The sequence below is a fragment of the Triticum urartu genome, chromosome 6 (genome assembly GCF_003073215.2).
Source record: "Triticum urartu cultivar G1812 chromosome 6, Tu2.1, whole genome shotgun sequence".
NCBI classification, from domain to species: Eukaryota; Viridiplantae; Streptophyta; class Magnoliopsida; order Poales; family Poaceae; genus Triticum; species Triticum urartu.
This window is the reverse complement of record NC_053027.1, coordinates 10483282-10509273: the sequence shown is the minus strand read 5'-3', so window position 1 is coordinate 10509273 and position 25992 is coordinate 10483282. Positions and strand designations below refer to the sequence as shown.

General features: G+C 44.9%; 3 protein-coding genes across 6 annotated transcripts; 1 reads left to right on the top strand and 2 right to left on the bottom strand.

Moving 5' to 3' along the window:
• Positions 1-1796: 1796 nt before the first annotated feature.
• LOC125513642 lies at positions 1797-5967 on the bottom strand. Of its 4 annotated transcripts, none has more exons than XR_007286066.1 (3): positions 4533-5967; positions 2317-2726; positions 1797-1970 (listed from the first exon to the last, which is right to left on the bottom strand). XR_007286066.1 is itself a non-coding variant. In XM_048678804.1 (2 exons), the coding sequence occupies exon 1, from the start codon at positions 5715-5717 to the stop codon at positions 4569-4571; it is 1149 nt and encodes a 382-aa protein (XP_048534761.1). In that variant the 5' UTR covers positions 5718-5967; the 3' UTR covers positions 1797-1970; positions 4533-4568. The 4 variants fall into 4 exon arrangements, 2 of the variants coding, with proteins under 2 accessions (XP_048534761.1, XP_048534760.1); XR_007286065.1 differs by having other exon boundaries at positions 1798-1970; positions 2317-2718; XM_048678804.1 differs by lacking the exon at positions 2317-2726.
• On the bottom strand, positions 4242-24723 carry LOC125513640. The gene is made up of 2 exons (XM_048678802.1): positions 23488-24723; positions 4242-4566 (listed from the first exon to the last, which is right to left on the bottom strand). Exon 1 carries the CDS (start codon positions 24645-24647, stop codon positions 23490-23492), a length of 1158 nt encoding a protein of 385 aa, XP_048534759.1. The 5' UTR covers positions 24648-24723; the 3' UTR covers positions 4242-4566; positions 23488-23489.
• LOC125513643 (antifreeze protein Maxi-like) lies at positions 12454-13604 on the top strand. The gene has a single exon (XM_048678806.1). It carries the CDS (start codon positions 12485-12487, stop codon positions 13370-13372), a length of 888 nt encoding a protein of 295 aa, XP_048534763.1. The 5' UTR covers positions 12454-12484; the 3' UTR covers positions 13373-13604.
• Positions 24724-25992: the final 1269 nt, after the last annotated feature.

The window sequence follows — 25992 nt, the reverse complement described above, 5'->3', positions numbered from 1 at the left end:
GGCGGCTGGCCTGCTACCCGCACGGCGACCCGAGCCACGTCGCCGCGCCCTTCCGCTTCATCTCCGTCTACCTCGAGCTGGTCGGCAAGCCCAGCCGCGCCGACGCCGATCCCTTCACGGTCACCTTCACCGCCTTCGCCGCGCACGGCGACGGCTCTCCGCCGTCCCACCACGCGGAGTGCGGGCACGTCTACACGCGGGGCAACCACGGCCTGAAGCGGCCGTGCGGGTTCCCGGAGTTCATCGGCGACTACACCGGCATCCCCATCGAGCGCGGGCTGACGGTCATGTGGAGGGTGAGGGTGACGCGGGAGGAGCCCGACCGCCCCGAGATCGGCCGCCAGCTCGGCCGGCTGCTGGACCCAGGGCTCGCCGCCTGGACCGACGTCTCCTTCGTGGTCGCCGGCGAGACCTTCCGCGCCCACCGCGCCCTCCTCGCCGCCCGCTCCCCGGTCTTCGAGGCGCAGCTATTCGGCGCCATGCTCGAGTCCTCCTCCGCCTCCATCACCCTGGAGGACATCGAGCCCGGCACCTTCGAGGCCATGCTCCGGTTCATCTACACGGACGCGCTCCCCGACGACGATGCCGATCCCCCGGACCTCGAGGCGCTCCGGCGCCTCCTCGTGGCGGCGGACAGGTTCGCGCTCGACGGGCTCAAGCGGGAGTGCGCCGAGAGGCTGCTGGGCAGCATGTCGACGGACACCGTCGTCGACATGCTGCGGTGGGCCTGCACGTACAACTGCGCCGAGCTCCGGGAAGAGTGCGTCGACTTCGTGGCGGCGCGCCGGAACTTCAACGAGGTGGTGCTCACCGTCGGCTTCATGCAGCTGGTGCTCGAGTCGCCGTCCGTCCTGGACGACGTCAAGGAGAGCGCCGCGAGGCAGCAGCGCGCCAAGGAGTCTCTTGGCGATTCAGACGTACCTATTCGTAGGGGCATGGCGTCGCCATATTATGGATATTATTATTACTAGCCTGCTGCTGCTTGATTTCGCAGGCTTGGATGGAAACCCTAGGAACTTTAAGAAATCTAGTAGTAAAGAAAAATTATGCTTGAGTTTTTGAAAATTTTAATAAGGAGAGGCGCATAACTGTAGAATACTTCTTTTTATTTATTTATTTTTGATGAGTTGGAACTGTAGAATACTTCTGTCTCTAGCCCCATTATCATTATGTGCCAGTATGTATTTTGACTGTCCAGAGTGACTTGCAAGCCTATCTACTTGTCTTAGATTTGACTAAATACGGATGTATCTAGACACGTTTTAGTGGCAGCAGCAGGGAACAAGAACAGGGTGGGAAATCATGGGACAATGCCCAATGCAAATTTTGCAAGGCACGACTAGTCTAATACGCAGCATAATCAAGACAAACATAATATTATGCAGAGTAAAATGAAACGGACGGACCAGAAAAGATAACTTTCGAGTTAATGAAAATTTCAAGGATGTCATGCTGCTGTAGTATGGAGCTTGGTGCCAGGATCTGCGTCGATTCTTGCCGAGCCGAGGGAGATTCTGGCAACACATACATAAAAATACTTCCTGCAAAAAAATTGTAAAATACTTTTGTTTCTTCGTGACCTGCCAATGCCATAGCCCCATCCTGCCGGTATTCTGACTGTCCAGATTTAAATTCGCCGTCAATTCACATTGCAAGCTATTCCTCCTCTGTTCTCACTTGATACTCTCTCCGCTATATATATGTGCAGTAGACAAGTGCAACGTGCCAACAGGTTATCAAGTGATGCAAGGGCAAAAATAATCAATGTAAAACAGCGGGAAGGTAGAAGGAAGACTGGTATCAGGTTGTGGGTAATAAGTTGCAGAAGATTATTACTCTCTGCACACCAAACTAAAGCTGGCATGACCATTGTCCATAGCGATCGATCCAAATTAGAGTATTGAACGTACACACGCACACACTAGAGCCCAGAGTGCGTCTTCCTTGCAGTAAGTTAGCAGCCATCAGACCTGAAAAAGCCTAAATTTAGTTCACCTTTGTGAAACATGTTCTCTTACAAGCCAAAAACCAGAGCTAAGAACGAGAAGTGCAGGAAAAGACAGAGGCATGAGATAGCAGGCGATGATGCTACGCTACTCTAGTACTCCCTCCGTCCGAAAAAACTTGCCCCTCAAATGGTGGTGCTATATACATCCATTTGAGGAACAAGCTTGGGACAAGTTTTTCCGGACGGAGGGATTAGTAGCAACAGAATGGGCGAAAAACGCCAGCTTAGTTCCTTTCAGTAACCAAGGGGGTCAAATGCTTAGCAAGGACGAAATGAACGCCACCCCACCGATTTGCTTGGCAGTGTACCTGATGGCAGGCGAACATCATCCGAGCTTCTCCAGTTCCCTTTCCTTTGGCATTCAACTTGTTTCTTGTGCTTGCAACAAACCCAGAGCAGGAGCCAGATCTCCGGTCGCGGTTCATGGTCAAAGCTTCCACGCCACTTCAATTAACCCCTTCCCTGATAATGCGCTTTCATCAAAAGAGATAAAGCAGGGATGTCTTTCAGGCTGCGGTAGCTCCGACATCATCCAGCCATCCCACATCTGAGGAATATGTGGCAGCCATCCTCTGTTGAAGCAAACTGCGCACCCTGTGTCAAGATCCACGGTTCTCCTTACAAAAACTTGTCCTCGAAGCAGGCTGCCAGTGGAACTGTTCACCTTGTTGGGGATCTTTCATTCAGGTTTATCTCAGCTCTCATGTCACCTTTCAAGCTTTGCAAAATCAATATACATGTAGTTTTTGTGATGAGATACAACAGCAGAAATAAATAAATAAATAAATGTGGTTTTGTGATGAGGTACTCGCATATGTGAGCACTGAGTAGCAGAAATCACAAGTCTAATTCATGCCATCTCCATTGGTTTAGTTTTGATGATCAATGGCAGGTGTAAAATGATGAGACTAATTCATTATCGATCATGCTTCAGTCTCAAATAAGTTGCCTTTTCATGTTCGAAAGTTTTCTAAGCGGAGTAAAACCAGCTACAGGATATATCTTACAATGATAAAGGGAAAGAAATCAAGAGGCATAGAAGATCACCCAATAGAAACATATTTCCTAAGCATATTTCCGATAGAAGAGCTGCAGAGTTACTACTAACTAACATATGGTGGTAAGCAAAAAACAATAAATTGAAAACAGATTGGAGTGAAAGAAAATCTCTGGAAAGCATATTTACTGGAAAACAATGCAAGGCAGTTCTTTTCCTTTCTGGTTCTCTTCTCTAGGTGCTGGTTTCAAAATAAAATGAGTCTACCCACACATCCAACGTCCATTATCCTAAAAAATGGCGATGCTTTCTTCTCTACTTAAAGACAACATTAACACCTCAGGGCTCAAGAATTAAATAGTCAGTTTCATTAGGCATTAGCAACGACCAAACCAGCAATTGGCATGCATTCTACAGCACAAAATCTACATCTATTTAGGCGAAAGATCTAATGTGATTACCAGCTTCGTAGGTATGGTGAGAACTCTGTCATATCATACACAATAATTAATTTCCATAGCCCGTACTTGGTTCATGTAAATCTGAATCTAGTCGGAACTACCCCTCTGCAAGCGTCAGCATAGTCTCCAAGGCTTATCTCAGTTCTCATATCACATGTGTGACCAAAGGTGGATACAGAGTACACAACAATCGCAAAACAAAATCCAGCTACAATACCCACATCTGAAACACTCCTTGCTCTTACCACAGAACTTTGAATGTTCACGGAGATAAACATTGATGGGTACTGACAAATGTACATATTTTTAATCCCTAACAAGGCACGGAAACTATAATTGCAAAATGAATTGCTGGACTGGGAATTAATACTCATCAATGAGCATTACAGTAATTTTTGTTTTAACTGAACATATGGTATTGTTAATCTTGCCAATCATCAGCGGTTGACATTTGCAGTTTTTATGCAAAAGTGTTTCATCATAGATCATGCTTCAGTCCCAAATAGGTTACCTTTTCATGTTCGAAAATTGTCTCAGCGTAGTAAAATCAGCTACAGGATATAGGAACAAAGATAATCAATCTTAGAAGCATAAGGGGAAAGATATCAAAAGGCACCCAATAGAAACTTATTTTCTAAGCATGGCCTAGAAGTAAAAAACTGAACTGTTTAGATGATGGAAAACAAAAGGCAAATCAATGAAAATGGAAACATAAAATTTGGAGCAGAAGCAAATCATATCGATATATTTACTGGAAACGGATGTGGTACAGTCCTTTTGTTTTCTGGTTCATGGGTTCTGGTTTCAAAAGAAAATTGGTCTACCCACATATTCAGTTTCCATTATCCTAAATGGATGTCGGAAAGACAAATATATTCATGGCTCTCATTTCAGAGATTGTAAGCGATGCTTTCTTGTCTACCTAATGACAACATTAACACCTGAAGGCTCAGGAACTAAATTATCAGTTTCCTTAGGCATTGGCAACAACCAAACCAGCATGTGGCAGACATAATACAGCAGAAACCCAACATTTATTTAGGCAAAAAGCACTAATGTGAATTACCAGCTTCGCAGGCATGGTGAGAACCCAGTCCTTGGTTCATGTAAATCTGAATCTAGCCGGCACTACCCCTTCACAAGCTGTTGCATAGTCTTCAGCGAGGTGCGGCGCAACTTCCGTGTGAGGGGAAATGAACTTCTCCACGAATACCTTCTCTCTCACCTTGAAAGCGGTATAGTAGTAGCCTGGGTTGCACTTGAGCAATCCATTTTCCATGAGAAACTTTACAACGTAGTACCTGGGTTTCATCCGGCCCTCCAGCTTGTAATTGATAATTATTGACCGTTCAGCAATGTAGGACGGTTCCAACCCCACCTCAGAGATGAGGAAATCAGACCTGCGCTGCAGTAATTCCTTTGACTTCCTCAGCACACACGGAGCCATACGCAGAGCAATGCTCACCTCAGCGTCTGACCACCTGAACGTCTTCTTCAAGTAGGCCACTTTGGCGGCGATCTTCTCCTCACCGAGGAATCCGACGGCATCCAACGCGTGCCTGAACATCCCCGAGCCACGAGGTACGCCAAGGCCTTCGGCGCATGCCACCATCACCCGGACGCGCTCTGGCTTGCTGCTCAGGACTCCGCCCTTAGCGAGGGACAGCTTGGTGATATTGCAATCATCTAGCCCGCACTGTCGTAAGAGCGCAACGTTGGGCTTGACCGTCCCCTCGATGTCAGCACCGGCGAGGTAGCCTTTCTTGAGCACCCGGAAGAGGTTCTCCGAGGAGCCTAAGAGGGGCAGGTAGTACCGCAGCTTGGAAACAATGGACCTGGAGCGGAAGTGGACGAAGGAGAGCGGGATGAGGCGCGCGATCTCGGAATGCGACAGGCCGAGGCCGGCGAGCTCAATTGCGACGGGGCCCAGGGTTTTCTCCACGCTGGCGCAGAGGAACAGCGGGTCCTTGGCGACGAGGGCGGCGACATCGGCGGCGGAGAGGCCGAGGCCGGCGAGGAAGGCGAGGACGGCGTCGGGCTTGGCGGGGGACTTTAGGTGGGAGAGCTTGGCGGAGGCCTTGAGTGCCTGGGCTCGGGTGAGGCCGCAGGTGGAGACGAGGTAGTCGTGGGCGACGAAGCTAGGGTTTGGGGAAACGGCGGCCGCGGAGAGGGGGCGGTGGAGAGGGGGGGCCTGAGAGGTGGCGGGAGAAGAGAGGAGCCGCACGAGGATGCAGCCACGGAGGCGGAGCATGGCGGCGGCGGCGGCGGCGGAGAGATTGATTCCCGATGGAGGCAGGGTGCGAATGGGATGGTGCTTCGGTGGAGGGGATGCGGCGCCCCGGCGAGACAGGTGAAGGCACGGAGGAAGTGAAGAGGAGAAGAGACCGGCGAGGATGGCGCTTCGCCGGCGGCGGCGGCGGCGGCGCCGCCGGAGAGATTTTCCGGTCCGCTGTGAGTGGAGAGGAAAAATGCGGAATGGCAGGCGCGATGCGAATGGAGGCTCCCCAAATTGCAATATCACTGAATCCCAGGGGTCTTTACGTCTTTCAAACATACAAAATACATTTTTTTTTCAAAAGAAAACATACATAATACATTGAGCCTTATGAAAACTTTCATATACACATGGAAAATAGATATCCCCTCCGTTCAATAACGTAGTGCGTATAGATTTTCGAAAGTCAGACTTTGCAAAATATGATCAAATTTATAAAGAAAACTACTTATACCTACATTATCAAATATATAAAATATGAACCTACGTCTTGTCTTATGATGAATCTAATGATATATGTTTGACATCTAGATGTAAATGTTTTCCTTCACAAACTTGGTCAAATTTTGTTAGGTTTGACTTTTCAAAAAATCTGTATGCAATCATTATGCAATCAGTATAATAAGGAAAATGGCTTTGAGAGATAAGATTATATCACAAAATAAGTTATTATACGACTTGTACTTCCTCCATTTTTATTTACTCTGCATATTAGAGTTGATTGAAGTCGAACTTCGTAAAGTTTGACCAAGTTTATAAAAAATATATAAATATTTATCCTAACAAATCTATATGATACGAAAGTACGTTCAATAATGAATATAATGGTATTGATTTGTTATTGTACATGTTAATATTTTTGACTATAAACTTTGTCAAAATTTATAAAGCTTGACTTTGACTAAAACTAATATGCAGAGTAAATAAAAACGAAGGGAGTAAATGGCTATGCTTTTTTTGTAGGTAGTAAATGGTTACTTTTTTCCGATTTTTTTAAATGGTTATGCTTGCTAATCAATCCAATCCAAATTATATGTCGCTCAAACATATGTATCTAATTAATATGGATCGGATGGAGCAGAAAAGTTCATATGGATATATATTTTCTCAAAACTTGAAAGTATGATTTCTACAAGTAAAAAAAAATCATATGTGAACTATGTTTGTTTTTAGCATTTTGTGTGTGTTCATGTTTTTTTTTCTCTCTCTCTCTTCATTCTAGCCTCTTTTCCCCCACCTCACTCTGTTCTCACATTGACATTGTTGCCTTTTTCAACGGACTCCTACTTATCTTTTCTAACTTTTGCAAGGTGAGAATTGAGAAGGTTATTATTCTTTAGTTTTATGTGTATAGCTATCTTAGAGTTGAGATCAATTGCATCGTGTTCACAAATCCTCTATAACACTAAGCTCCCTAGTTTTAAAAAGCCCACACTCAATTAAGGTCTCCAATTAGAATTGGATCATCCAATTTTGATTGGGTCTACAATTTCTCAAAGCTTCACAATCCAATTCTTTTATACTATACAATATGCTTCCTAATTTTTAAGGCCTCATAATTATTAAGGTATTTAATATAGGTTGATCATCCAATTTTGACTGGGTCAACAATTTCTCAACCTCTTCAATTGAATTTTTTTAATTCACTATGTTCCAAAATTTTGAATCTCTTTCATTCAATTGAGGTATTCAATTTTGATTTGGTTGACGATTTTGACTGGGCCAATGATTTTCAAATCAATCAGCTGCAACTGACCTATAAAAACATATCAATCCCATACACCCCTCCCACCACCTAGAAAAAAGAAGCGTCACCATATGATATTGTAGTATCAATATAGTACATGCAACCACCGATGCAGAAATTTCCCACATAAATATAGGTTGGTTAGCGGATGACACAGTCATCTCCCCACCCGCCTAACTTAATATTCCATCAGTTATAAAATATGAAGGGTATTAATTTTGTAGAAAGTCAAACTTCTTTAACTTTGACCAACTTCAGAGCAAAAATATCAACATCCACAATATTAAACAAAAAAAGTATGGAAATTCATTTCGTGATGAATCTAAAAATACTGATTTAATCTTATGAATTTTGATATATTTCTCTACAAATTTGATGAAACTTAAAATGTTTGATTTTAAAAAATATAATACACATTATATTGGGAAACAGAGTGATTAGTTTTTTAAGATACACAACAACATGAACGGCGCAGCAAAGCGCGCACAACCCTTCTAGTTAGTAGTATATCTAAGAACAATTGGCATCCCATTGATGATCGATCAACCTTCTTAGTCCAGCTAGTGGCTGGTCGTCTAGAGATCTATATGGAGTCAGTTGAGATGCGATGGTCAGCCAAGTGGGTTGATCAATGCTCCTCTTAAAATTCGAAGCCTAAAGTAGATGTGCTACTCGAGAAATAAAAAGACCAACGTAGACCGTACTAACATCTAATATTTGACGTCACATTTGAATTTGATACTATTCACATCCATAATTGTCCCTTTGCTCATCGAATTATGAATCTTATATAAATGTTGTAAATGATCAATTTTATAATAATTTTAGGGTTGTAGTTCGGTGCATAGGTAGCTCAGAGGAACCATAGCCGTCACTTCCTCTCCAAAAAAGCTTAGGGTTCCTATGCGGCCATGCCTCCCGTGGCGCCGCTGCCGGTCCACCTCGTCTCCGGTGGCCCTAGGGCCATGGGGACACGGTGGATCTCATCCCTTACCAGCGGGAGGGCTTCGTTTTTAGATATTTCTTTGAATTTTGTTAGGGTTGTGTCCTGCTAAAGAGGACAAGACAACGACGGCTTCGTGAAGATTGAATAAGGTTCTTCCCGCCTAGCCCCCGTCTCGATGGCGCATCTAACATCGTCGGAGAGTGTGTGGAGGTGTGTCTCCAGCGGATCTCACAGGATTCGGTAGGTGGTTTGTCTTTGGTGGATCTACTCGGACCCGGTCTTCGTTCGTCTACGTTTGTCTGTCGTTAGATTGGATCCTTCCGATCTATGGTTCTCATCATCGGCGGGGGTTGCTATTCTATTGTGCCAGTCCTACGAGGCCTTAGCACGACAAGTTCCCGGCTGTCTACTACAATAAGTTCTGCCCGGCTCCGGCGAGGGAAGGGCGATGACAACGGCGCGTCTTCGGCTCGCTTTAATGCTTGTAGTCTTTGCTAGATGGTCTACGGATGGATGCGATTTTTATTATTCCTATTGTTCATTGTATTGTCATGATTGAAAATAAAAAGATCGAAAGATTTCTCATAGATAAAAAGCTCAGAAGAACCATTAAAAGGACAATCGTGTGGTCTCCCTAGATGGTCCTTGGAGGGAGCGATGTAATTTCATTTCCTTTTTATTGCATTCTCATGAATCTATGGGATACACAGATTTGGAATAGCCATGCGTTATATAGGTTTGGAAAAGATGAATGGGCAGGACAAAGCCCATCAAGGTCCAGAGTTGGACATGGTATTTTTCTCTTCCCTGATCTTGTGTGGTTGTTACATTACAACGAGGACTAGATGCATTCATTAACCTGAGGAGACTATATACGGTGATTATATCGTGGCTATCATATTTACCTATTTTACAAAGAATGATCGGATATAATTTACTGGTACAATCCATTGTGTGCCTTTCACGCTTCCGGCAGTTTAATTTCCTCACACTTTAAGTAGTCTTGTGATCAGGTAGCTCGCAATCTGAATTTCTGTAATGAATATTTTTTTGGTCCAACGAGTAAAACGTAGACTTGGTGACCCTCAAAAGGGATGATATTTTACATAATGAGTAAATCATGATGTCCTTAGATATTTCTTATGAGTATTTCTTCTTTTCTGCGGAAAAGTTTCTTGTCTTCCGAACTCTTGGATGTGGGCAGAACTCTTGATGAGCCGAGGCACCCGCAGCATGCCATTGTGAGTCAAGTTTGCCATTGTTTGATGGGAAGTTTTCAAGTGCTACATGTAGAAGGACGCTATAGTGGCTGCAATCTTGCTGCTAAGTGACACGTACTGTCACCCTGTTTCTAATGAAAAAAACTGAAGAACAATGACTCATTTAAACATTGTTCAATTTTGTGGTTCATGAGCCTTTTCTTCAAAGTTTACTTAAAAGTTGGGTTATTAGGTAAAAAATGGTTCCTTTCCTTTTGTGCTTGCAATTTATTGTCATGACAAAAACACTTTTTATTGCAGTGCTAAGAAAATGCGTCTACTACTTGACTGAACTAAATACTCTTGATAGCAAACCCTCTCTGGGCATATTCGTAGATTCAAGGTGAGGAGACATGCCAGCATACAGACCAGCCTTGAAAATAGTCAGATAAACATTGCAAGATGTTGGCAGAAATACATACATTGCACATGTACGATGTTCTAACAAGAGCGTAAAGTTGATTGATTCTTGATAGCATCACCTGAATATATCACTCACGGATTCATGAATGTTCCCCGTTGCAATGCACGGCCATTCACCTAGTAAAGGCAATGATTTGTTGGTAGTAGAGGCATCTCATTTTTCAAAGGGTTAAACCTTAGCAGATTCAAGGTGAGGAGACATGCCAGCATACAGACCAGCCTTGAAAATAGTCAGATAAACATTGCAAGATGTTGGCAGAAATACATACATTGCACATGTACGATGTTCTAACAAGAGCGTAAAGTTGATTGATTCTTGATAGCATCACCTGAATATATCACTCACGGATTCATGAATGTTCCCCGTTGCAATGCACGGCCATTCACCTAGTAAAGGCAATGATTTGTTGGTAGTAGAGGCATCTCATGTTTCAAAGGGTTAAACCTTAGCCGTCGTGACCCGGCTCCATGGCTGGCTCAATCTCGCACCTCTGTTGGTGCCGAACCCTAGGCAAATTCCCCCGAATCTCTTGTTGTTTTTATTGATTGACCGAATGTGAGGAGCGATAGTAGATCAATAACTCTCGTATAACCGAGGGAAAAAGAAATGAAGAGAATTTGGCGAAAGTATCAAGTGGTACATCTACTTTTTATAACATCACATGAAGCCGGCGAAAAGGAAAGCCGACCAACGAAGAAACTGCATAGGGGACCTATCATGAGTGAACATTGCGTGGGCGCCACTGGCCGCATCTCATCATATTGTTGTGTAGAAGAAGAAATGACCACCGATGCTGCTGGTGCCTCCATCTCTATGACCTTGCCGTCCAAGCCCGCAATAGCAACAAACACGTAGCACTAGAGCACGGGAGGAGAGCTAATCAGGGAAATTCGTCTTTCTTGACGACAGGAGAATTAGTGATGGGCGACTCCACGCGATGCTGATGTGATTTCAGGCCACACTAAAGGATGTCGGAGAAGGGGGTCGTAGGACGAACTCAACAACATCGGTAGTGGGCTTGGTGGATATTGTGTCGAGGGCTCGGGGATGCACTCGGTGATGGTGGTGGACCTCAGGGAGGGGGCCCTCATACATGTGGATGCAGGGGAAAAGAGGGTGCACAGGCTTGGAGGCATTACTCATCCACCTCTTCTAGCAAAGAGAGCTCACCGGGACCAACCGCGTGAAGGAGGAGCTTGAGGTAGCTTGGAGGAGGCGACGACGGTAGCCAGATCCATGTGGCAAGCCAGAGTGGAGGCATCCCACATGGGAGCAGTGATTTCAGAGCCTAAGCTTAGATGCACCTGCTATTATGTTTGTTCATTGCCGCATGGAGATTCGGGAAATGGGGCATGAGGTGGCGTTGCTAGGGCGTGGAAAATCCCCAAAACGAACTATACATGCATGAATAGTGCGATACATGTGGGTCTATCATGTAGCACACGAGGAGGGTTCGAACGAAGGACAGGCAGTGCCATCTTGGTTGGATTCTGATCCATGGCACCTAATCGTCTGCATTCATCTAAGCCGTGGCTCACTCTGCTGCCCGTGGTGTGACTTTGAAACTTTGAATCCGAGTCATGGCCTAAAGATTTGTGTAGCTCCAGTTGGGGCCTGCGGTGTAGGATCGTCGGTACGCACACCGAATGTCATCCACGACCGACGTCGGCTAACAGATTGCTAGCTTACCAGACGCTACAAGAGGCAGCGCCCTTCGTGAAGTTTGTGTGCTTCATCACCAACCAGGTCATCCTAAGCCATAATGGACAACCCATTCATCTACGTAGTTGACTTCAACACTGGAGACGACTTCTCATGGTCGTTGCTCATGTCACACCTTGCTCACCATGGCAACAAGCTGTTTCATGTCACGTCACTTGCCACCACATTAATGCACCGCACGGATACACATGCACCTATAGTCGTGCATGGTGTCTGTCGGAGTTTGCGCGCGTCCCTAGGGTCTCCCATTCCAGTACGATGAGAAGGACCTCCTGGTCTGGGCTGGAAGTCACGTAATGGTACCTACAACAATCTCGAAAAGAGTAGAAGGCCTGGATTTCAAGAGCATCTGAGCTCGCACTAAGAAATCTATTTTTGTTCCCACGGTCCATACATAGAGAGAAACTAGAAAAGAAAACGCAAAACACGCATACATGCATGCATGCTTCCACAAATGGGTTACCACATACCTTTCTAGGGCTCTGGTGACCTCACATTCATTGTTGACCCCTTATGACCTCACATTCATGGGAGAGATTTCCTGACCTCACATTGTCTCTATAAAAGCCTATCACCTCTATGAATCATGTGTCTCCACCATTTCAAATCCTCCGCGCGCCTAACATACCACTTGAGAAATTACTAATGGCCAACAGAAAGAATGTCATGGCCATGTTATTTCTCACCACCATTGTGGCGGTGGCGGCCACAAGGCCAGCCGAGACCTATGGCGTTGCGGAGGAGAACACATTGAAGATGGCTACCCCCAGCAGGAAAGGGGTTGACGCTACCTTAGCAGCTACACGTGTTGTTGCCGCCGAGAAGTCCATCAAGAAGGCTGAAAGCGCCACCACACCAGAAGAGGCCGCAGCTGCCAAGCAAGATGGAGCAAAATCTGCTTCTGCTGCATTAAAGTACAATGCCATCTCTCAGCAGGCAAATGGTAAAGGTTCTTCTACCTCCCTAGGCAGGAAAGAAGCAGCCGGTACTTTAGCCGCCGCACACTATGCCGCCGCCGAGAAGTCCATCAAGAAGGCCGAAACCGCCAAGACACCTGCAAAGGTCGTGGCTGCCAAGCGAGACGCAGCAAAGTCTGTTGACAATGCATTAAAGTATGGTGCCATCTCTCGGAAAGCAGCTGGTACAAGTTCTTCTACCTCCCCCAATAGGAAAGAAGGCAACACTGATGCTGCTAAGATGTTCACCAAGAAGGCTGAAACCGCTACCACACCTAAAGAGGCCGCGGCTGCCAAGCAAGCTGCAGCCAAGTCTACCGCTGCTGCATCAAAGTATGGTGTCATTTCTCAGCAAGTAGCTGGTACAAGTTCTTCTACCTCCCCTAGCAGGAAAGAAGCTGCCGGTACCTTGGCAGATGCTCGCATAGCTGCTGCCGAGAAGTCCATCAAGAAGGCTGAAACCGCCACAAGACCTGAAGAGGCAGCATCCGCTAAGAAGGATGCCGCGAAATCCGAGGCTGATGCAATGAAGTACGGGGCCATCTCTCAGCAGGCCGCCGGCAAAAATGGTGCCTAAGTGGTGCCTTAAACACCTATTCATGCACAACATCATCTGCATACTACCATGCATGCAAAATAGCAGCATTGAGATACCACATTATGCTAATTCTCATGCATGCACGCTTTGTTTAAACGTTCCCATTACGAATCATGTATTAATGTCTTGCTTGTTTTATTTTTAGTAGTAAGACACGCTTGACTTGCTTTAAAAAAATACAACAATCGATGTATACATGTATTATCTGAAAATTAATAATATGAGTTCCACCGCAATTTGTTTCTTTTTGTCATAATTTGGGTGCAATCAATGCACACATCCAATACACAAAATTGGACGACTCGATGTGTTATGGCTCCATGGAGCGGCGAATCATGTTTTATTGTCTTGCTTGTTTTACTTTTAGTAGTAATGTCTTGCTGGTCAATGTATTATGGCTCCATGGAGCGGCATAATGATATATGATATATCTTCACTACTTCAAAAAGAACTTAAGGTTTCGTCATACATCTTCCCTTCATCCAACCTCCCTACCAATCCTTCCTGTTTTGATTTTTTTCTCCCATCTTTGATTTTTCTCCCCATTGATTCTACCTAAAAACCACCTCAATGTCACATGTTTACTGTATATGTCAAGGCCTCCTTTGGTTCATAGGGTAGAAAAAACATAGGAATAGGAAAGTCATAGAAAATGAGATGACATGTATCTCAAATCCTATGAGTCGGAATAGGAAAGGAGATGCCCTTTGATTCACATCATAGGATTTTTTTCATTGAATCTAGGCTAATGTTTATTTTCCTATGAAATGTGAAGGATAGGAAGAATTCCTCCATAGGATTAGGATTCCATTCCTACAAAACAAAGGACTCTAAATGAATTTTTCCTATAGAAATCCTATCCTATGAAATTCTTACAAGATTCCTCCAAATCAAAGGAGGCCCAAGTGGTTGTGATGAGACGGTGGCTGGGCACTTCAGATTTATTCCCGTAACTGACTGTCAAATTGAGTCATCCATCGTCCTTTCGATGATTGTAAGAAAGTTATATGTTTACTGTATATGTCAAGTGGTTGTAATTATCGTTACCGGCCACAAAGTTATATTTTCTTGTCTTAACGAAGGGTTGCATACAATGCGTGTAGGTCTTGATGCTTGATAACCCACAAGTATAGGGGATTGCAACAGTTTTTTAGGGTAGAGTATTCAATACAAATTTATAGATTCGACAAAAGGTGAGCCAAAGAATATTTGTAAGTATTAGCAGCTGAGTGTCAATTCAACCACACCTGGAGATTAATTATCTGCAGCAAAGTGATCAGTAGCATATTAGTATGATAGTTTTGATAGTAGTAGCAACATCAATAGTAACGGTAACAGTGGTAACAATGGTTTTGTAGCAGTGACAATAGTAACAACAGCAGTAGTAACTTAGCAAGAACAATATGTACGAAAATCGTACGCATTGGATCGGTGATTTGTTGGATGATATTCATCATGTGATAGTTACAACCTAGGACGATTCAGCACTAGCTCCAGTTCATAAATATAATGTAGGCATGTATTCTGTAAATAATCATACGTGCTTATGGAAAGAACTTGTATGACATCTTTTGTCCTACCCTCCTGTGGCAGCAGACTCCTATTGGAAACTAAGGGATATTAAGGCCTCCTTTTAATAGAGAACCAGAACAAAACATTAACACACGGTGAATACATGAACTCCTCAAACTACGGTCATCACAGGGAAGTGTCTCGACTATTGTCACTCCGGGGTTGCCGGATCATAACACGTAGTAGGTAACTATAACTTGCAAGATCGGATCTAGAACATAGATATAATGGTGATAACATAAACGGCCCAAAGCGATAAGCATTAAGCATGGAAAAGTCATAGCAACATCAATCTCAGAACATAATGGATACTAGGGATGAAGCCCTAACAAAACTAACTCAATTACATGATGAATCTCATCCAACTCCTCACCGACCAGCGAGCCTACGAAGGAATTACTCACTCCTGGTGGGGAGCATCATGGAATTGGCGATGGAGAAGGGTTGGTGATGACAAAGATCGAAGATCCCCCTCTCTGGAGCCCCAAACGGACTCCAAATCTGGCCTCCCGATGAAGAACAGGAGACAACGGCGGCTCCGTCTCGTGGAGCGTGATAATTCTTTCTCCCTGATTTTTTTCTGGAAAAATAGGATTTTATAGCGTCGGATTCAGGGCCTGCGGGGCCACCTGGTGGGGACAACCCACCTGGGTGCGCTTGGAGGGGGGGGGGGAGGGCCCTGGTGGGTTGTGCCCATCCAGGTGCCCCCCTCCGGTTGTTCTTGGTTCTAGAAATTCTCTGTATTTGTATAAAAATTCCTCGCAAAGTTTTGTTCCAGTCCGAAAACTTTTATTTCTGCACAAAAAAACACCATGGTAGTTTTGTTGGAAACAGCGCCAGTCCGGGTTAATTTCATTCAAATCATGCAAATTAGAGTCCAAAACAAGAGGAAAGTGTTAGGAAAAGTAGATACGACGGAGACATATCAACTCCTCCAAGTTTAAACCTTTGCTTGTCCTCAAGCAATTCAGTTCCCACTGAAAGCGCATTGCCGGAAATCCTGAAATAAATCCAGGAATAATGCGAGCACCAGGATTTGAACCCTGGTGGGTTGGGGATACCACTATCCACCTAACCAACTCAACCACAGGTTGATTCGCAACGTGTTATTCATCTGCAGCCACCGGATGAAGTACAAGAGTCCTCGCGATTTGTCCCACACGTATGCCCCTTCACAAAACGGATCAAAAAAATACGTCTCCTTCTTCCTGTCTCTCTTCACCAAACTTCTGACCAATTGGTCCGTCATCCATCAAGCCCTAGCGCCGCTCCTCCTCCTGTATCTCTCCAGGTCATATTTTTCATGCCATTCTCGACAGCCATCCATCCATACTGCAATCTACCTTGAAAAACATGACTCAATCCAGGTATCCCACCACTCCAACCTTTAGATCTTTTCCTATTCCAACTTATGCTATTCAGGATGGTTGATGCATCAGATCAGGACGTGTATCCAAGATAATTTGAAGAATGGAGGATGAAAACAATACCTGAGGCTACCAAATGGAGGAATTGCGCCTCCTCTCAGTTGGAGGGCCTTGGCTCCCCGGGGCGGCGGCCCCGGCCGATGGGCGCGGTGCAGCCCGCAGGCTGTGCCGGCGGGCTCTGGTGGGCAGCCTCCCACGGCCGCGCGGGCGGCGTGGGGGCTGCGGACGCTGGCGCAGTGGCGGCTCCTCGCAATCCGTCATGGCTCCATGTAGAAGATCCGCCCCTGCTTCGATCTGTCCCGATCCGTGCTAGCGCCGGTCCTTGGCGGCGGCTTTCGGCGTCCCCTATGGCCGGCCTGGCGGATCTAGCATGCGGGTGAGGTTTCGGGGGAAACCCCTGGCTGGCACGGCGGCCTCCCCAAAGTCGACGCCTTTGGCGCCGATCCCCTTCCTGAAGGCTTTGGGGTGGATCCTCTCCCTTCCGCCTCCTCCTCGAGCTATGGCGAAAGCTTTTGTTCCCCTGGTCTGGGCGTCGACGGCACCCTGGTGTCGTGCTCCTTCTTGAAGGCGGCGGCTGGGAACAACTCTTGGTGGCGGGGCTGCTGGTGGCGTGGTGGCGGTGCGCTTCGGCCTTCTACTTGGTGCTGCGCCTTGCTTCGCGGGACCATCGGACGGTTTCTTTGGTGGAGCGGTGCTTCATCCATACATTGATGGCGACGGATCTTGACGGCATGGCGCAGTGCAGATTCGGAGTTCGATGTGGTGACGTCGATGGCAGAGAGACTTGGCACAGTAGATGCAATAGTACAGCTCTAAAGATGGACTCGTGGCAGGTGGCTGCGGCGGCCTCATACCCGGCAGGCGTCCTGGTTGAGGAGTGCGCCGGACTGGTAGGTGCCCCATACCAGGCAGGAGTCCTGGTTGGGACCTCAGGTCTTAGATGTTTAGGTTTGGCTGCGATGTCTGTTTGGTATTAGGCCCAGGCTATCAGCGCCCCTTCATCAATTGGATAGGTGTTGCGACAGTTGTTGCTTAGATGGTGGCTTTAGTCTTGCTGTTGTATGATTTTGTAAGGTCTTGTGAGAATAATTAATAAAGTGGTTGTATGCATCGCCCAGATGCAGAGGCCGGGGGTCATCCTCCTTTTCTAAAAAAAAGTGGAGGAATTGCGGTGGAGTTGTGGTGGCATGGCACCGAACTCAAAATCTAAATCCAATTCGAGTTCATCTCCCAGCAATCCCGCCCTACCCTGCCAGTACATAATCCAGATTCCTAAATCCCTCATGTGTTATCCGGTTTGTCGAGTTCATCCCATCAAGAAAAAATGGCCTTTTCCCTTTTAATCTTGCAGCACCTCTCTTTACCAGATTATATGTTAGCAGGAGGGGATGAGAACCATCAGGTGTGGTCCAGAACGCCGAAAGTGGAACCCTAGAAAGGCATCCATCCAACTATGATGATATTTGGTTGGGTTCAGTTATATCGCGAGCTTGAGAGCGCCCAACTCCTCCATCTCCTTGATGCTCCTACAGATCCCGTTTGGCTACTACATACTGTCCAGGATCAATAGATCAGGTAGGCCGGATCATGTTTGTGCTTTGTTGGATGTTTTCCTGGTCTGCACACATGCTTTTGATATAGTTCCCATCATGTCATAGGAATCAGCTCTGTGCGGGTAGGCAGAAATAAGTTTTTGATCAATCAAGGACAATGAAAATATTTACTGAAAAATATATCAGTGTGGATCCTGTGAATTACTTTGATTGGAAGTCATCAATCTCATCTTATTAGCAACTAAGTTTGGAGACATTTGTACTGTTAGTTTCTTTGAAGCTCTTGCCTTTTGTACGTACTGAATTAGCAAAATTGTAATGTTCAGGACATGAAACAACACTCCAAACAACTCATCGTAGTAGTTAGCAAATCATTGTATATTGTCAGTTATGCACTTATTCTTCTCTTCACGTATAATACTACTACTATTTTTGGGAAAGACATCACGTTTCTCTCTCTTCCTGTTGATATGAATGCTGAGTTTTGATATGATCTTCAGGATTGCATGGTGTGATTATCTTCAGCAAAAGATATTTATATTTGTGGTAGATCAGCGACAACATACAAGGACTGCCTTGACGAGAGCTGCTCATGGGTGCGCATGTTTCAGTGTGCAGCCAGTGCCATTCAGGCAACAAAGGTACTGCAATGGCATCATGTAGTGTATACTGGAGTAGTGCATAGTTATATTTGATTATTTGTTTCTGGACGCACCCAAGGCAATGGCAATGTAGTCTCGGCTAATGCTTCTATTTAATTTATTTTTTTGCACAATGCTTTATACATATGTGTACGTGCATGGAAAAACTGATTGGTCAGAACTGACAACAACATCTTTAAATCAGCCAGAAATTTGTATACAAATAAAGAAGAAAAACAATGAGCCATCCTTATGGATGATCCCTGACAAAGTTATCATATTTTCCCGAGTAGATATGTACACCATATATCCAATATTTGTTCAGTCAACTGTTAAGTGATTAAATATACATCTCACACCAACATATTTAAGAATCCCCAGTTCAATATATTATTCTCTCATTGAATTCATGATTGACCACAGGCATGTGTAATAAATTCTAGGCATATATCAAACATTATGGAAATAAAGGGCAATATACCACAGAGCAAAATCGGACATTAAATTTACTGTCATCTGGCTTCAGTATTGAGAGAAATAAAGTGAGGATAACTGTTTGTTCTTAGTGGAATTAATTGGTTCTGTAGCGAATGTAATGTAAGCAAATGTGTTTCTATGATAAGGGAATCACATATATTACCAATCAGAAAATGCGCATGTGTTCGTTCTTGGTGACCAAAAGATGAATGGAGATGATTGCCTTCTCATCTTGATAAAATTATACGTCTTTGCATGGATCGAGCTAAAACATATCCAACAAAGTTGTGGCTGATAAAATATTTTTTCATGAAGAAGCATAGAAAACATCAGATGAGAATAGCTTACTAATCTTTGCAAACTACCAGACTCAAACAAAGTGTTTAATTTCATCGGACCTCACGATTTGTTAAAATTAAACACAGATTCCCATATATATTTTGAAAATTTAAAGATACTTCCGTCCAAAGGAAATAGCACGTAAAACGAACTTCACATTTGCAACTATGTTGCCCACCAATAGTTCTTAATATTAATGTGAACTATGTATCATATTTGAGAATTATGAGACATGGGACGTCCAAATAATGATAATTCATGCACGTTCAAACAATGTAATCATATTTGAGAACTATGTATGATCTAATCATATATTGATCAAACAATGTAATCCCTCTTTCCGTCAGATCACTTAAAAACATATTACACATTTAAAATATTATTGTAGTTGTCCTCAAATTGTCCATATTATAGTGTCATAATCATAAAAAATAAATATGCACTAGCCCGTGTGGGTGCACGGGTTGATGACTAGTTATATTAACTCTTATGAGTAGAGACCGCGGGAAAAAGCCTAGTAGTAGCACGGGTAAAAGACTAGTAGTAGCGCGGGTGTCCGTGCTACTACTACGGCGCTACAGCTAACTCATAGTAGTAGCGCGGGTGCCACCCGCGCTACTAGTACGTGTGTTAGTAATAGCGCGGATTCTATACACAGTACTACTAACTATCTGTAGCGCCTGTCTGTGACCCGCGCTACTACTATTAATTTCAAAAACCAAAAAAAAATCTCGACCCCGTGCATGTTGTCAATGGTGTCATTGGTTCGATCCAACGAAGACAGGGGTTGCCGGAGGTGTGGACGGGTAGTGGCAGACCAGATCCGGCGATGGCTGTTGGAGATGGCCGGATCCAGTGTAGAGCAAGACGACGGTGTGAGGATCCTCTTCGCGGTCAAGGCGGAGAACTCCTGGTTGGCCATGTCGACGACCTGTGCAGGCATGGGCATGGGAGGTGAGTAAAACCAAAGGGAGAGGGAGAGGAGAGGGAGAGGGAAAAAGAGAAACAAGGGAGAAAGGAAGGAGATGGAGGGCGCATCGGGGCTGCATGGAGGCGAGGAGGAAGACGGGCGAGCTCTTGGACGCCAGCGATGCGAGGAGAAAGACGTTGGGTGCCATGGAGGAGGATATGTTCTTGGGCAGGAGCACCATGGAGAGAGGGGGAAAGTGAGAGAGGGGGAAAGTGAGGGAGAGAGGAGGGATTCGGCCGAGGATATGGAGATTTCACCTACCTCGTACTTAGTAGTAGCGAGGGGTATAAAACCGTGCTACTACTATCAACTTAGTAGTAGCGTGGGTTTGTACCCCTCGCTACTACTATGGCATGTCCCGGGAGGGCACGGTAGACACCGCTTAGTAGTAGCGAGGGTTAAAAACCCGCGCTACTAGTATCAACTTAGTAGTAGCGAGGGGTAAAAACCCGCGCTACTAGTAAGTAGCAGTAGCGACGGTTATAAACCCGCGCTACTAGTAAGCGTCTGCCTATAAGCTTTTCCCTAGTAGTGGCATATCTATGACATAATCAACTAGCGAGCAATAATAAGATATCTCAAACAACAACACGTTGTGAAAACAACCATGATATAATATGACAATAGTGGTATCTCGCTAGCCCTTTCTAAGACCGCAAAACATAAATGCAGAGCACCTTCAAAGTTCAAGCAGCGACTAAACATTGTAATTCATGGTAGAAAAGATCTAGTCATGATGCACCCAACATTAGCTACACATAGTGCATCAGCATGACAACAGTGCTCTCAGGATTTGGCACTTATTTTAGAAGGTGATGACACAACATAAAAGTAAATAGATAGTCCCTTCCCAGAGGGAAGCAGTGATTTGCAGCGATGCCAGAGCTCAAAATTTTAAAACAGAGGTAAATGAAATTTTGGGAAATTGATACGTCTCCAACGTATCTATTATTTTTTATTGTTCCATGATATATTATATTCTATTTTGGATGTTTAATGGGCTTATTTATACACTGCTATATTATTTTTTGGACTAACCTATTTACTGGAGGCCCAGCCCAAATTGCTGTTTTTTTTCCTATTTCAGTGTTTCGCAGAAAAAGAATATCAAACGGAGTCCAAACAGAATGAAACCTTCGGGAACATGATTTTTGAAACAAACGTGATCCAGAAGACTTGGAGTCCATGTCAAGCAATCAACGAGGAGGGCACGAGGCAGGGGGCGCTCCTACCCCCCTAGGCGCACCCTCCACCCTCGTGGGGCCCATGTTGCTCCACCGACGTACTTCTTCCTTCTATATATACCTACGTATCCCCAAACCATCAGGGGCATCCATGAAAACCTAATTCCACCGCCGCAACCTTCTGTACCCATGAGATCCCCTTTTGGGGCCTTTTCCGGCGTCCTGCCGGAGGGGGCATGATCACGGAGGGCTTCTACATCAACATCATAGCCTCTCTGATGATGTGTGAGTAGTTTACCTCAGACTTTCGGGTCCATAGTTATTAGCTAGATGACTTCTTCTCTCTCTTTGGATCTCAATACAAAGTTCTCCACGATTCTCGTGGAGATCTATTCGATGTAATCTTTTTTTGCGGTGTGTTTGTCGGGACCGATGAATTGTGGATTTATGATCAAGTTTATCTATGAACAATATTTGAATATCCTCTGAATTCTTTTATGTATGATTGGTTATCTTTGCAAGTCTCTTCGAATTATCAGTTTGGTTTGGCCTACCAGATTGATCTTTCTTGCAATGGGAGAAGTGCCTAGCTTTGGGTTCAATCTTGTGGTGTCGTTTCCCAGTGACAGCAGGGCAACAAGGCACGTATTGTATTGTTGCCATCGAGGATAACAAGATGGGGTTTATATCATATTGCATGAGTTTATCCCTCTACATCATGTCATCTTTCTTAAAGCGTTACTCTATTCTTATGAACTTAATACTCTAGATGCATGCTGGATAGCGGTCGATGTGTGGAGTAATAGTAGTAGATGCAAGCAGGAGTCGGTCTACTTGTCACGGACGTGATGCCTATATACATGATCATACCTAGATATTCTCATAACTATGCTCAATTCTATCAATTGCTCAACAGTAATTTGTTCACCCACCATAATACTTATGCTTTTGAGAGAAGCCACTAATGAAACCTATGGCCCCCGGGTCTATTTTCCATCATATTAATCTTCCAACACTTAGCCTTTCCTATTACCCTTTTATTTTACTTTGCATCTTTATTTCTCTTTATCATAAAAATACTAAAAATATTATCTTATCATATCTATCAGATCTCACTATCGTAAGTGACCGTGAAGGGATTGACAACCCCTTTATCGCGTTGGTTGCGAGGTTCTTATTTGTTTTGTGCAGGTGCGTGGGACTTGAGCGTGGCCTCCTACTGGATTGATACCTTTGTTCTCAAAACTGAGGGAAATACTTACCCTACTTTGCTGCATCACCCTTTCCTCTTCAAGGGAAAAACCAACGCAGTGCTCAAGAGGTAGCAAGAAGGATTTCTGGCGCCGTTGCCGGGGAGTTTACACAAAAGTCAATATACCAAGTACCCATCACAAACTCTTATCCCTCGCATTACATTATTTGCCATTTGCCTCTCGTTTTCCTCTCCCCCACTTCAGCCTTGCCGTTTTATTCGCCCTCTTTTCCGCTCGCCTTTCCTTCGCCATGTCGAAACCAAAAAGAGTTGGGGGTTCTCTCCCGAGTTTTAGTACTTTGGACGATCCTTCTATTCTATCTAAACTCATAAATAATGTTATGGTAAAACCTGCCGGAGTTGTCAATGAGAGTCTTAATAATTTTGATGAAGATGATTTCGGAATTTTTTGTTATTTAGTCGATGAATCTTTGAAAGATGCTTGGGATAGACTGTTAAGGATCCGGGCTAACTATGTGCCCCAATACCAAATTGAAGTTTACTTGAAGAGCTTTTATGTTGCCCTACCTTCTTCGTGTAAGCATGTCTTAGATTCTATATTTCAAGAAGGCTTTCTTGAAGAGGATGCCGTAGATACTTATGAAAAGATGAAGACCATATTCGGGCACCTCATGAATGAGAAAATTGAATCTACATCTCTTTTGCTCTCCAGTCCTTGGTTCATGTAAATCTGAATCTAGCCGGCACTACCCCTTCACAAGCTGTTGCATAGTCTTCGGCGAGGTGCGGCGCAACTTCCGTGTGAGGGGAAATGAACTTCTCCATGAATACCTTCTCTCTCACCTTGAAAGCGGTATAGCAGTAGCCTGGGTTGCACTTGAGCAATCCATTTTCCATGAGAAACTTTACAACGTAGTACCTGGGTTTGATCCAGCCCTCCAGCTTGTAATTGATAATTACTGACCGTTGAGCAATGTAGGTAGGTTCCAACCCCACCTCAGAGATGAGGAAATCAGACCTGCGCTGCAGTAATTCCTTTGACTTCCTCAGCAGACACAGAGCGTTACGCACAACAATGCTCACCTCAGCGTCTGACCACCTGAACATCTTATTCAAGTAGGCCACTTTGGCGGCGATCTTCTCCTTGCTGAGGAATCTGACAGCATCCAACGTGTGCCTGAACATCCCCGAGCCACGAGGCATGCCAAGGCCTTCGGCGCATGCCACCATCGCCCGGACGCGTTCTGGCTTATTGCTCAGGACACCCCGCGCACGGAGGGACAACTTGGTGATATTGCAATCATCTAGCCCGCATTGCCGTAGGAGCGCGACGTTGGGTTTGACCATCCCCTCGATGTCAGCGCCGGCGAGGTAGCCTTGCTTGAGCACCCGGAAGAGGTTCTCCGAGGAGCCGAATAGGAGCAGGTAGTACCGCAACTTGGAAACAATGGACCTAGAACAGAAGTGGGCGAAGGAGAGCGCGACGAGGCGCACGATCTCAGTACGCGAGAGGCCGAGGCCGGTGAGCCCAACGACGACGGGGGCTAGAGTTTTCTCTACTTTGGCGCAGAGGAACAGCGGGTCCTTGGCGACGAGGGCGGCGACGTCGGCGCCGCAGAGGCCGAGGCCGGCGAGGAAGGCGAGGACGACGTCGGGCTTGGACGGGGACTTGAGGTGGGAGAGCTTGGCGGAGGCCTTGAGTGCCTGGGGTCGGGTGAGGCCGCAGGTGGAGACGAGGTAGTCGTCGACGACCAAGCTAGGGTTTGGGGAAACGCCGGGCGCGGCGGCCGCGGAGAGGGGGCGGTGGAGAGGGGGGCCCTGAGAGGTGGCGGGGGAAGAGAGGAGCCGCACGAGGATGCAGCCATGGAGGCGGAGCATGGCGGCGGCGGCAGAGAGATTGATTCCCTATGGAGGCGGGTGCGAATGGGATGGTGCTTCGGAGGCGGGGATGCGGCGCCCCGGCGAGGCAGGTGAGGAACGGAGGAAGAGAAGAGGAGGAGAGATCGAAGAGGATGGCACTTCGGCGGCGGCGGCCGCCGGAGAGATTTTCCGGTCCGCTGTGAGTGGAGAGGAAAAATGGGAAATGGCAGGTGCGATGCGAATGGAGGCTCCCCAAATTGCAATATCACTGAATCCCAGGGGTCTTTACGTCTTTCAAACATACAAAATACATTTAAAAAAACATACATAATACATTGAGCCTTATGGAAACTTTCATATACACATGGAAAATAGATATCCCCTCCGTTTAATAATGTAGTGCATATAGATTTTTGAAAGTCGGACTTTGCAAATTATGATCAAATTTATAAAGAGAACTACTTATACCTACATTATCAAATATATAAAATATGAACCTACATCTTATGATGAATCTAATGATATATGCTTGACATTCTAGATGTAAATGTTTTTCTTTAGAAACTTGGTCAAATTTTGTTAGATTTGACTTTTCAAAAAATCTACATGCAATCATTATGCAATCGGTATAATAAGGAAAATGGCTTTGAGCGATAAGATTATATCACAAAATAAGCTATTATACGACTTGTACTTATCCTATGATTTTTTTTGTAGGTATAGTACTTCATCCGTTTTTATTTACTTTGCATATTAGAGTTGACTGAAGTCAAACTTTGTAAAGTTTGACCAAGTTTATAGAAAAGAATATAAATATTTACCCTAACAAACGAAAATCCGCACCTGAGCCCGGGCTCAGATGCTCCCGCTCAGAAAAAAATTCAAAACAAATTCTAGAAAAAATCAAATAAATCTATTTTTTTGTGTGGTAGATAATTTGATGCGTGAGGTCCGCTCCAAATTTCAACTCATTTGGATATCTGAGCAGCTCTCGGCAAAAAAGACAAATCGGATCAAAACAATTCATGAACAATAAACTTTTTTACAGACCCCGGTTTTGTCTTTTTGCAGAGAGCTGTTCAAATGTCCAAACGAGTTGAACTTTGCAGCAAACCCCACGCATCAAATTATCCACCACACAAAAAATGGATTTTTTTTTGATTTTTTCTAGTATTTGTTTTGATATTTTTCGTCGGAGCGGGTGCAGTTGAGCCCGGGAGCCAAATTGGCTTATATGATGTGAAAGTATGTTCAATAATGAATGTAATGGTATTGATTTGTTATTGTACATGTTAATATTTTTGACTATAAACTTCGTCATAATTTATAAAGTTTGACTTTGACCAAAACTAATATGGGGAGT